A 12,902-nucleotide genomic window follows, 5' to 3' on the forward strand; every position below is an offset into this window, starting at 1 on the left:
CACAGTCGTTGGTCTGCAGATCCTTTGGTTTCCCCAATTTGTGTTCTTCAGATCTTATGGTTCCCCAATCTATGGTCTCCAGGTCCTATGGTTCACTCAGTCTATGGTCCTCCCAAATCTGTGTTCTCCAGATCCTAACGGTTCCCCTAATCTACAGTCTCTAGATGCTATGGTTCACCCAGTCTGTGGTCTCCAGATCCTATGGTTCATTCTATGGTTTCTAGATTCTATGGTTCCTAAACCTATGTTTTCCCAATTCTATGATTTACCCAGTGTATGATCTGCAGATTCTATGGTTCAGCTAGTATATGGTCTCTGAATCCTTTGGTTCCCCAATCTGTGTTCTCTAGATCCTATGGTTCCCTGATCTATGGTCTTCACATCCTATGATTCAGCTAGTTTATGGTCTCCAGGTCCTATGGTTCACTCAGTCTGTTGTCTCCGAATCCTGATTCACCCAATCAATGGTCTCTAGATGCTATGGTTCACCCAGTCTATGATTTCCAAATCGTATGGTTCTCACAAATCTGTGTTCTCCAATTTATGTTCTCCAGATTCTATGGTCCATCTAGTGTATGGTATGCAGATTCTATGGTTCACCCAGTCTTTGGTCTCCAGATCCTATGGTGTGCCTAATCTACACTCTCCAGACTCTATAGTTCACTCAGTCTACGGTCTGCAGATCCCATGGTTCCCCTAATTTACAGACTGCAGATGCTATTGTTCATCCATGGTCTCAATATCCTATGGCTTTTTCAGTCTACGGTCTCCAGATTCTATGGTTCCTAAACCTATGTTCTTCAGATTCTATGATTTACCCAGTATATGATGTGTAGATTCTATGGTTCACCTAGTATATGGTCAATGAATCATTTGGTTCGCTCAGGGCTTGTTCACATCTGTGCCCAGGTCTCCGTTCTGCAGGTTTTCGTTTCCTGCACAAAACAGAGGCAGGAGATGGAAACCTGCAGGACTCTTTCATACCCATTCATTTGAATGGGTTTGAAAGATGTCCGGCGGTGAGCGTTTTATGCTCTCCGCCGCGAAACCGGTTTTTTTAAACCGGACACAGAGTCTGACATGCAGTACTCTGTGTCCGATTTAAAAAAAAACATAATGGTTTCGCAGCGAAGAGCATTAAACGCTCACTGCCTATCTCACAGGTTTCCGTCTTCTGCATGCAGAAGATGGAAACCACAGAACGGACTGCCAAACGCTAGTGTGAACCTAGCGTCAATCTGTGTTCTCTAGATCCTATGGTTCCCTGATTTATGGTCTTCAGATCCTATGATTCATCCAGTTTATGGTCTCCAGGTCCTATGGTTCACTCAGTCTGTAGTCTCTGAATCCTATGTTTCACCCAATCAATGGTCTATAGATGCTATGGTTCCCCCAGTCTATGGCCTCCAAATCCTATGGTTCTCCCAAATCTGTGTTCTCAAGATCCTATGGTTCTTCAATCTATGTTCTCCAGATTCTATCGTCCATCTAGTGTATGGTATTCAGATTCTATGGTTCATCCAGTCTTTGGTCTCCAGATCCTATGGTTCCCCCAATCTATTATGGTTCACCCAGTCTCCATATGCTATGGTTTCACTAATCTACACTCTCCAGACTCTATAGTTAACCCAGTCTGTGGTCTCCAGATCCTACAGTTCACCCAGTCTATGGTCTCCAGATCCTATGGTTCTCGCAGGCTACAGTCTCCAGATTCTATGGTCCCTAAACATATGTTCTCCAGATTCTATGATTTACCCAGTGTATGATCTGCAAATTCTATGATTCACCTACCGTAGTATATGATCTCTGATTACTTTGGTTCCCCCAATCTGTGATCTCTAGATCCTATGGTTCCCCTGATCAATGGTCTCCAGATCCTATATTTCCTATAATTTACAGTCTCCAGATGCTATGGTTCACCCAATCTATGATCTACAGATCCTCTGAGTCCCTCAGTCCATGGCCTCCAGATCCTATGGTTCCTACTCCTATGTTCTCCAGATTCTATGGTTCATCCAGTGTATGGTCTGTAGAATCAATGGTTCACCTAATCTATGGTTTGCAGATCCTATGGTTCCTTGATCCATGTTATCCAGATTCTATGGTTTATCCAGTCCATTGTCTCATGATCCTCTGGTTACCCATTATGTGTTCTCCAAATCCCATGGTCTCCAGATCCTATGGTTTGCCAAATCTGTGGTCTCCAGTTTCTATGGTTCACCAAGCCTATGATTCATCCTTTCTTTGGTCTCCAAAGCCTATGCTTCTCCCAATCTGTGATCTACAAATATATATTTCATCTAATCTATGGACTCTGACTGGCTCCTCCAGTCTATGGTCTGTAGATCTTTTAGCTCCCCTAGTATATGGTATCTGGAGTTATAATACCTCCAGTCTATGATGTTAGATTTTATAATACCTCCAGTCTATTAGTGTGCAGTTCTTAGGTTACTCATATTTGATGGTATCCAGTTCTTATAGGACCCAGATCTTATAGTAGTCGTAGTCAATGGTGTCAATAGCTTATGGTACCCCAAGTACATGGACTCCAGCTCTTTTAGTGCTCCCAGACCAGAACTTCTTATGTGGTCCAAATTTTATAGTCCTCCCAGTCTTTAGTATTACCTCCTAAAACTCCTGTCTCTGTGGTGTCAGCTCTTGTGATACTTCCAGTCTATGATGTCCCAATTTTAAAGTACCCTTAGTCTATAGTATCCAGAACATATGGTATTCAGTTCATAATAGGTTTATTGTAACCCTACTTTTTGATGGTACTGTCTAGAGTGTCCATTGTTCATGGTACAGTACTCTATATTGTGCAGAATTGAAAGTAAGGCAACTGTTTAGGCTTTGATAGTATTCCTAGCCTGTGACACCCACCTTTAAAACGTATGTTAAGATATTGCCTGTGTCCAAAAAACAAACCGGGTTACTGGTTATTTTTTTTCCTAAATGTAGATTGTGGGCCCCACATAGAGCTCACAATGTACATTTTTCCCTATCAGTATTTCTAGGAGCCAGTAATTTGTACCTTCCAACCCTGAGAGCAGGTGCCTCAGTTAGCCTGATTTACCTTAGGTAACCTGGTAATAGTTGTTCCTTTTATGGTTGTACTGGCACAGGTAACAGTTTTCGTAACCTTTTTCTCTGGGCAATGACTTATCTGTATTTGCTTTGTCTATAGGCGTGTCTGTTGCGCTCTACACCTACTCTCTTTTCTCAGGTATGGAGTCTAACAGGTTATTTGGCACATCTATTTATGCCTTAGGGCTTTTCCATGTTTGCTTGGCTAAAGATCTGTGTGTTTTTGCCAAGCTTTCATTTTCAGGTTTTCCTGGATACTTGCCTAGCGCACTGCCATTGTACATTAACGACTGCTCGCAACATGAAGATTTTGGAGATTGCAGGGACTCTCCATGTGGCACCTGCACTGTTCTATATGGATTTCTTTTAGACAATACACATATGATATATCTTTAGGGATGGCTTGATTTCTTTGTAGACAATTACTACTGGGAAAATCAAATGTTGGTCATTCACCAATAGGCATGACAAAGATGTCCAACCAGGAATTACCTAATGTCCTTGCCAGCAACACAGTAACAATAGCTGAACATATTCAGAGCTGTATGGTCAGAGTCGGGGTCAATTTTGAGTAGAACTGGAAAGAAGGTTACAAACTGCCATGCACCATATTTATCAAGGGTTTGAGTCTAGGTTTACATCTGCATCGGATTTTCTGTAGGAGACTCCGCTAAAAATCAGTGGAGTACAAAAACAGTGGACAGCCACTGTTTTAGCGAAAGCCCAGCACTAGTGTGAACCTAGCTTTAGATACTTTTATGACTTGTAAGACAAAATGAGTGTGCCTTTGTGGAAACAGTCATGGCCTAACTTGTGATGCTATGATGCAATAATGTGACAGATTTTGTCGCATTTTTCTGGCAGAAACTAAGTCAACTGATAGAAGGTGTAAAGTAAGACTAGACAGTTTAAGAATACAACAGACATCAGATATCAAACAGCATCAGACAACTTTGATGAATCTGGTACAGTTTAAGATTCTCTAGTTTAAGTTTCCACTGCCTATCATTTAGACCCAATTGATAAATCTGCTACATAGTTTGTTGTATAGTTACATCCTTAGGAATTTAATCCATGTTTGGTATTAGAGAATTTCCTGCTTCTGACTAACTATGGCAAAATAGAGAAGTGGGAGGCGGTAGCTTGCCCTAATGACTCCAAAACCCCGGACATAGTGTTGGGCATAATATCCAAATATTGGAAAACAACTAAAAAGCTGACAATACACCTGACCTGATGATTTGATAGCTGAATGTTTGGCCTAGTTATATTTCCTCACTTTTCCATAGTGGTTGGTTTGACTAAATGTGAATGTGTTTTCATTGGGTGGAGGGGAGTAAGCCACTGCCAAACAAATGACTGGGCATGTAAAATGCAACATGCGTAGTTCTTCTTATCCCTGGTATCTTGTGTCAGGATAGAATTGGCACTCTCTATACACATAAGATAACTGACACCTTAGGAACCTGGGATATCAATATTCAATTCTGGAACTGTTTGGTTAGAAAATACCCATGGTGCCCTTCTCAGCATGACTACAGACAGTAGCAGCTTTTTATGCAGTTTCTATTTGGCTAGGAATTCTTACTATGATATTGCCAATTCCCTTTTCCTTATACTAGCTCAAATCCCCAATACATGCACACTCAGCTCAGAAGTGGCTTATCTCCCCAAAAACGGAATAATCAAATATTTGAAATGCAACTAGCTAAAAGCCTGCCATCGATAAGACTCCACACATGTTATTAGATACATGTAATATGCATGGGCTACGTTACAGTTTTCCTACCTGGACACCTCATCTGATGTTGGATATTTCTACTACTCTATCTGAAAATGATATTCACATATTCCTGGTGACTGGACACTGTAAAACAAGCATGGTACACCCGTTGGGTTAGACCAACGACATAAAAACACATAAAGAACTTCTATATTTTATACAAATCTTACAATTGTTTATATATCACAAAAAATATATTTAGTGTAGACACTGTGCACCTCCTTTAAATATACAACTAGAACGCATTGCATTATCACATTGGTTTATAAAAAGGAAAGCTGTACCCACAAATAGACAGACGTATCATTAGATGTATACAGCCGGGAATCACTTGTGACTGGATTCTGGTACATGGTACATTAACCTCTGCCCATTATCCTCTATAGACATGTGCATATGTAAGTGTGAATCTAATTCTATAAGTGGGTTTTCTATGCTCGGCACAGGCCTGACTTGTGAGGTTGGCAGTCTGTAAACTCTGGCCGTTGCCATCGTACATGGAATGTGTAAAGTACAAGTGCACCAAAACTTTTTACTTATGTCTTATGTGGGCCATATACCTTAGACAGCTGCCGATTGAGTGCTAATTCAGCTGAGAGTTATTCTTCCCAACCCCTCCATACACATGCATGCTGGGCTCGTACAAGCATGCATGTGTTTTGAAAGGTGAAAGGGGAGAAAATTGTTCCACACTCCTCTGGTATCAATTTATACCCCCTGAGAATAAAAGGATATGGCATGATGAAAGCCAACAGCCCTATCACTCTTACCAGTAAAATCTGGCATCAGGGGGAAATTTAGGAGTCTCCCATAAATATTAGATAGTTGCCATGTGTATGGCAAGCTTTAGTCTGAATCTCAGTCTCATCTCATTTGTGGGAAAATATTGCTAGGTATTTACTTTTATCTATCCTATTTTGCAGAGACTGCAAATTCAGAGAATTCATAAGGTCCCTCAAAAGTGTTATGCATTGAAAAGAGTGCCCCCAATATCAAAATGTGATGCCCCTCTTGTCATTGCATGTTCGGTTCTGAAGTTGGTGGGTTCATGAACCTTGGGCTTGGGCCCCTTCTTAATACCCTGCCGTACCTGTGGAAAAAGGCCAGCGCTGCGCAGATTCATACCACCCATGGAAAGAGAATGAATCAGATCCGAGCAACCTTCTCTGCATCCCATAGGATCTGCAGGGCCTGCTTTATGATACATATTATCTTGTCTCCAGACTCTCGTGCAGAGAGAGTCACTTCTGTATATGATTGTATATAATCTTACTGGTCCACTGAAATGAAGACCAGGGTGTTTATCTTCCTTCTTATTGGTTGATATTGGTGACCTGGGACAAGAAATATACCTAGAAATATATGACCCCAAATCATAGGAAGTTTTAAGGGACTAACTCAATTTTGTCCGTGCAGGAAGTACACAGCATGGCAGTGAAAGATCAGGAGTTGTCAAGACTGGTCTGTACATGATAATGGGTGAACCCGCACAATCCAAAGACTAGTTAATATTCATGTCCTTCTACATATAAGAATTCTGTAAAGAAACATAGAAAGCAACAATTCTCTTCGTGGTGTTCCGCAGGGCACCGAATAAGGTTATAATAGGTAAGTGCATTAAGAGGTTGGACTTCTCCCCTGAAAACATGAGTCTTGTTTTGTTAGGTGAGGTGGAAGTCTTGAGGTGTGTGTGTGGTTCTCGCCAGGAGATTCGAGTGAAGTATTAGACTTCAGAGCACCAATAATTCCATTGTAAACACATTTCAAGTCTCCCTTCCTGAGAGAGGGGTAAGAGGCCTGTCTAATATCGTCCTGTATAAATAACATGGGGTTTCCACCCTCAACCTGGGGGTGGTTTGTCAGAGTTCACAAGACAGAAAGAAGCTGAGCTCCTCAGCTGAAGCACACAGGGCCAATAAAGAAGCCATAAAGGTGGTCCGCATTCCCATCATGAAATAGGGCTAAGTCCCGAACAGGAAGTAGAGAGAGGTCCATGGGTTCAAAATGGAGGAGGGTCTCTGTTCTGTTGAATGACTCACCAACCTGCAAAGAGACAGAATATCAAGCTTCATGTATCCAGACATGAACTTAATCCAACTAAGCTTTTATAGCTAGTGGATCACATTCCCATCAGTACCTATTTTGTCAACCCAAGATTTACAATAAGGTGCTGGATACTTTTAGGCAAGGAAGTAAGAGGAATCTCCTGGGTAACTGAACTTTACGGTTATTTTTTTTTATGTTGTCATACATGCCGTTGGTTTCACTTAGGCACCATGGCTTGTGTGTGACTGCCATCCTTGCTACACCCTTGCTTGGAGGTGAGTCACTGGACATCTAAAATTACTTTTATAAAGGTTGTATAGTTGTTACAGACATACTGTATGTACATAGTATGTTATAGCCTCTTTGGATCATGTTAGTAGTTTTCATCTATATATGTTAGTTCTTACCTCACATCCCTGTAGTGTTACCAAGAAGCTCTGGTCCCTTGTGTCAGCCAAAAACTTGATATCCTTGTCTGTGGCAGAACATCCTGGCCGTGCAACACATATGTACCTCAACTGTTGACGTACACGCAGACTCTGCAACCTGAGGAAGCGTAGCTGGACCACATTGAGTTCACTGTACATAAACTAGGATTGAGAAGACATAAGAATGTGATCAGTGGCGTGACCCCAGAGTATAATAATCGGAGACCCGGGGGAATAAAAACATAAAAAACTACTGTTTCTTACCTGTCCCCCGGCTCCTCCGCTGCCGTCCTTCTGCAATGACATCAGACATCACATGACCCGGGACGCAGGCCGGGTTCATGTGACGTCAGAGACGTCAGACCACGAGGAATGAGGCCTGGCAGGATCGTGGAGAGGTAAGTAACAGTGTTTTTTATGTTTCTTACCTCTCCCGGTCCGCCAATCATTATACTCGGGGGTCCGAAAAGACCCCAGAGTATAATGATAGCAGCGGTAGCGGCTGTCACCGGGCCCCTAATGTCCCGGACCCTGTGACAGCTGCCTCTGCTGCTATGGCGGTAGTTACGCCACTGAATGTGATGTATGACCTGAGTAAAACCGCAATTTAGCTAAGTTCAGAAGACAGACTTCCAGCATCAGAAATACATGAGCAATTTCTTTGACATATAAATGGTATAGTGCAGTACAGAAGTTCACTGCACACCATAGCAACAACCTTACTACAACCTAAGGGTGCATTCACACTGAGTAAACGCTAGCTTATTTTGTAGAGTAAAATTACACTTGTAAATTTTGCTATCCCATTGACTTCAATGACATTTTACAGGCGTATTTTTACAGGCGTATTTTTTACAGGCGTATTTTTACACTTGTAAAAAAATATCATTGAAGTCAATGGGATAGCAAAATTTACAAGTGTAATTTTACTCTACAAAATAAGCTAGCGTTTACTCAGTGTGAATGCACCCTTAGGGTGAATTCACACTGAGTAAACGCTAGCTTATTCTGAACGTAAAACACGTTCAGAATAAGCGGCGTCTAAAGCAGCTCCATTCATTTCTATGGGAGCGGGGATACGAGCGCTCCCCATAGAAATGAATGGGCTGCTTCTTTCACTCCGTGCAGTCCCATTGAAGTGAATGGGGAGTGCCGGCGTGTACGCTCCGGCATGAGCAGAGCTTGCCGTATACGCCGGCACTCCCCATTCACTTCAATGGGACTGCACGGAGTGAAAGAAGCAGCCCATTCATTTCTATGGGGAGCGCTCGTATCCCCGCTCCCATAGAAATGAATGGAGCTGCTTTAGACGCCGCTTATTCTGAACGTGTTTTACGTTCAGAATAAGCTAGCGTTTACTCAGTGTGAATGCACCCTAACAATGACCATCTGGCTCCCCAGTAATATTCACACAGTAGAACTTCAGCAGTGCCGGAGAATACGATTGCAGAAGGAAAGGTCTCAGACTACCAATGCACAGTGTGGAGCTGTCTGAGAAGCATTGTAGGTAAATGCAGAGGGAATCAGGAGAGGGGAGTAAGCTCCCACCAGACTGCATTGATACCAGCTTACCTCCCCTGTGAACAAAAAGATAAACATGCTTCCCCATCTCCCTGATATCATCTATCAGGAAGGATTAGGTCTCCACCACACATATATTCACACATTCATATCAGACTATAATATAGGATATAATACAACTGATTATCAAGATTATTACAGAACAGGACTATTCCCATCTACATAGATTGTTTCATCTTTGTTCACTGGCATGTGTATGAATTTTCTGTGTAGTAATAAGCGCTATGTTTCTTCTGTATTTGATAGGAACCTATAATAAGGATCTAATACAAACATTAACATAGTAATACTACATACAGGATGTTAATATTTACACTTACAGAAAATCCTCCAGGAAGAGAGCTGAACCATTGAAATCCTTGCTGTGCCTCGTAGCTCTGCAGCCATGATTTCACAGGGATCTGCAAACCGGAATTACAAGATTGTAATGTCAATGAGTGAGACTGTGCATAGCCCCAGTGTCCCTTTACTGGAGGTGAAGTCCTTCGTCACATAAAATATAAAACTATTCTAAATGGCACTAGGTGAGGGGCCCAGGAGCTTCGAGCTACGCTTCTGGTAGAGACCCTACTTTTGTTCTGGAAATGGATAATCAGGCGTATTATAACAAATTCCTATATATTTTCTTCTGATTTACTGCTTGTTGGTTATTACACATTTGTATTTTTGACTTCTAAAATCTTTTTGTATTGACAGACCACCAGAAACAAGTCTGCAGTCTGCAATGAAATTTGCAGGAAATCCAAAGTCTTTAGACTAGGTTCGACATAACACAAGGTCCCCATAGCAAAAATCATTATGGTACTATGTTTTGCCACCTAGAACAGAAGGATCCAATGTTTGTGTCCGCTTCAAACCCTTGGGCAAAAACCTCCCCCCCCCCCCCCACTTGTTTGCTAACAAATCAGGAGGGGAGTATCTCACCGAAGTTCTCTAGAAGTTCTCTATACACACGCAGGCTTGGCTCAACCGAGCAGTGCATGTGTAGTGTATATGGGTGGGATCTGGCAGTGAAATCAATCTGCCAGATCTGTATTTGCTCTGATATCTGTAATCAAGGGAGAACAGCAAGGTCCCCATACACATTAGAAATTCAGTCAAACACCCAATAAAAAAACCTAAAATCTATGGATTTGGACAACATATATTTAACCTATTTCCTTACCTGGCTTTGCTTTGCAGGTACACAGGTTTCTCCTTCAGCAGTAAAGTTACAGAATACTAGAAAAGAGTCCTGTGGGCTTCCATGGTTTGGGTCAATATAGTAATACCCTAATAAGTAAAGGAAAATGAATGTACTGCAAAACAACCACACTGTGCAATTGTGGATCTCCTAAGAGCATGCAATGAGCTGAGGTGGCTGACAGTACTGAAGTATTAAAAGGACTTCTGAAGGAAGTGCAGAATGAAAGCAATCTCAGTGGTATGAGTTACCACAACTGATATATTTTACATGATATGAGATGGTGACTAGTAATACACATGCTCTTGTTCGGCTGACAGATCTCTCACCTACCTTCCTCAAGCCTTATTCGCACCAATGCGTGTGCAGGCCGAGGAGGGTCCGATTTTTTAATGGAATGCACTCAAATTATTCTTTAGTGCCTTATGTCCTCCTATGATTTTGATGGGGATTCCGTGCAGTTTCCATGTCGTAGATTAGGACCTGCTCTATAATTATCAGAACAATCGTAGGAAGAGCCTCGGTAATGTGCCTGAGGCTTTATACACATAGACACTTGGCTGAGCCAAATAGTGTATGTGTACTGAATAGGGGAGGGAAGAAATCTCTATGGCAGTGGCTTATCTCCCCATAAACAAAGGATTGGGCAGTTGACATCTCCCCCCACATTATCGGAGAATTGTGAGAGCCCCACACACCTTAAATGGTTGGCTGAACTTATGGAAAATGGTGGGTGTGAGGGACATACTGTATATGTAATGTTCTGCTTAAAACCAACATAAAAGGAACAGAGCGGAACCTTTTGGATCTGGGCCTTGGATTTTGTTTTACCACTGCAAGATGTTACATGGTTATCATGTTCTGACCAGGGTTTTTAAGATGTGCTCCTTTTTTCTGCAAGCTAAGGGCTCGTTCACATCTGCGCCCGGTCTCCATTCTGCAGGTTTTCTTTTCCTGCACAAAACACAGGCAGGAGACGGAAAACTGAAGGACTCTTTCAAACCCATTCATTTGAATATGTTTGAAAGATGTCCAGCCGTGAGCCGGCATAAAACGCTCACCGCCGCAAAACCGTTTTTTTTTTTTTTTTAACGGACACAGAGTCGGACATGCAGTACTCTGTGTACACAAGGAAAATAAGTACTCTGTGTCCGGTTTAAAAAAAACGGTTTCGCGGCGGAGAGCATAAAACACTCACCACCGCTCACGGCCGGACCGATCTGACAGGTTTCCGTCTTCTACATGCAGAAGACGGAAACCACAGAACGGACTGCCGAACGCTAGTGTGAACCCAGCATCAAGCATAATCTATTCCCAGTATTTTATTTTCCTGTAGTGTTTTTTTTCCCGTCTTACATACTGTACTGCAGTGCAGTTTCAATGGAAGTAATTGTAATAACTCTACTTGTATAAGCATGACATGGCTTTGTGCCACACCAATATTAATATATGTGTACATGCTACTTCATGTTGTATATCTGTTCACTGTGGATTGCTTTTTTCTAAATGTGTTCACCAGTCTCCAGCTGTCTTAATACCACCCATACTATCAGAGCATATATCAATCTCTTCTCAAGGGCACAAACCCACCATCCGGCAGCTGAGGATGGACAAGCTGCAGCTCTTTACATGTGCTTGCAGGATTTTCCTTGGTCCCATTTGGTGGTGCGGACAAGAGGTTCAGGTCTTCCTCCAGGCGCTGAATAAGATCCCATGGGACAATGTCATTCCAGGCACCAGTGTTAGGAATCAGACGCTAATGGGGAAAAAGAAACAAAGCAAGACAATAGCTTAAGACATCTTCAGCAGCTAAGTACAGAAATGCAAAATGGAGACATGGATATGCAAATGGTTGCTAAACTGGGAAAATCTGCAGAGCTTTGATGAGTCTGTATGCAAATGTGACCACTAGTCAAACAAGTCCATTTCACAGTATACACCCCATGTCTGAAAACATCTCACTTCTTTTAAACACTGCAGTATATCAAAGACCCAATGAAATGCTTAAGACAAAAACTGTTCAAATCAACATAAAACTAGCCAAACTTTACTTACTCTTAGACTCTGAGCACTTATGCGGAGAGGTGTTCCCGGAGGTCCAGGTGGCCCGGGAGGACCCTATAGAAAATAACATGATTGGGTTGAGGGCACAATTTCTGTTTCATAAATGGATCAAATAATTGGTTTACTTGGTGGCTGAGCCCTTACAGGTGGTCCTGGAGGGCCTGGTGGTCCTTCTGTTCCTTGGAAGCCTTTTGGCCCCTGTAATAATATATATGTGAAATAAGCAATATTTGGGATGAAAAGAGTTGCAAAGCAGTGACTGTATTTGCTATCCTTACCTGCGCCCCTTCTGGTCCCTAGAAATAAAATAAAAAAATAAAAAAAATACATTAACACCAGCAATCAACTTTGTCCAAACTGGTGACTGAATTTCTGGGCACTTACCAGAGGACCCTGAGGCCCAGGAACACCTTGAGGCCCAGGAGGCCCAATTACTCCCTAGTAGAAAACATACATACAGACCACAAGTGAACATGAGTTGATCATCGCTGATTTTTAGGCTTCCATTTTGCTAAAATAAAGCAAGACTGTTGATTTATGTGACATCAGTAGTGATGGATCTACCAATAACTTTGCGTATATGAAGGATTCTGTATTGTCCCTTGTAGGCAGGTGTTTAATGGAAACAAGAAATGGACCAAATCTGTTTGTTCTTCCAGGCTATAAGCCACTGCTAGAGGCATAAGCACAGAGACAAACAAGGATACAACTTAGGCTACGACTAAGGGGATAT

The 12,902-nt window shown here is 42.1% G+C and overlaps 1 protein-coding gene across 1 annotated transcript in view; it reads right to left on the reverse strand.

Annotated features, from left to right (window-relative positions):
- Positions 1 to 5,664: 5,664 nt before the first annotated feature.
- LOC142184336 (uncharacterized) overlaps positions 5,665 to 12,902 on the reverse strand; it is a 206,109-nt gene continuing 198,871 nt past the window's right edge. The window contains exons 60-68 of the mRNA XM_075259133.1: positions 12,554 to 12,607; positions 12,448 to 12,465; positions 12,314 to 12,367; positions 12,161 to 12,223; positions 11,696 to 11,861; positions 10,088 to 10,194; positions 9,243 to 9,323; positions 7,321 to 7,503; positions 5,665 to 6,910 (exon numbers count right to left, since the gene is read on the reverse strand). Coding sequence (XP_075115234.1) covers positions 6,761 to 6,910; positions 7,321 to 7,503; positions 9,243 to 9,323; positions 10,088 to 10,194; positions 11,696 to 11,861; positions 12,161 to 12,223; positions 12,314 to 12,367; positions 12,448 to 12,465; positions 12,554 to 12,607 — 876 coding nt within the window. The 3' untranslated portion in view covers positions 5,665 to 6,760. The remainder of the gene's footprint in view (positions 6,911 to 7,320; positions 7,504 to 9,242; positions 9,324 to 10,087; positions 10,195 to 11,695; positions 11,862 to 12,160; positions 12,224 to 12,313; positions 12,368 to 12,447; positions 12,466 to 12,553; positions 12,608 to 12,902) is intronic.

This window comes from Leptodactylus fuscus, chromosome 11 (genome assembly GCF_031893055.1).
Source record: "Leptodactylus fuscus isolate aLepFus1 chromosome 11, aLepFus1.hap2, whole genome shotgun sequence".
In the NCBI taxonomy this organism is placed as follows: Eukaryota; Metazoa; Chordata; class Amphibia; order Anura; family Leptodactylidae; genus Leptodactylus; species Leptodactylus fuscus.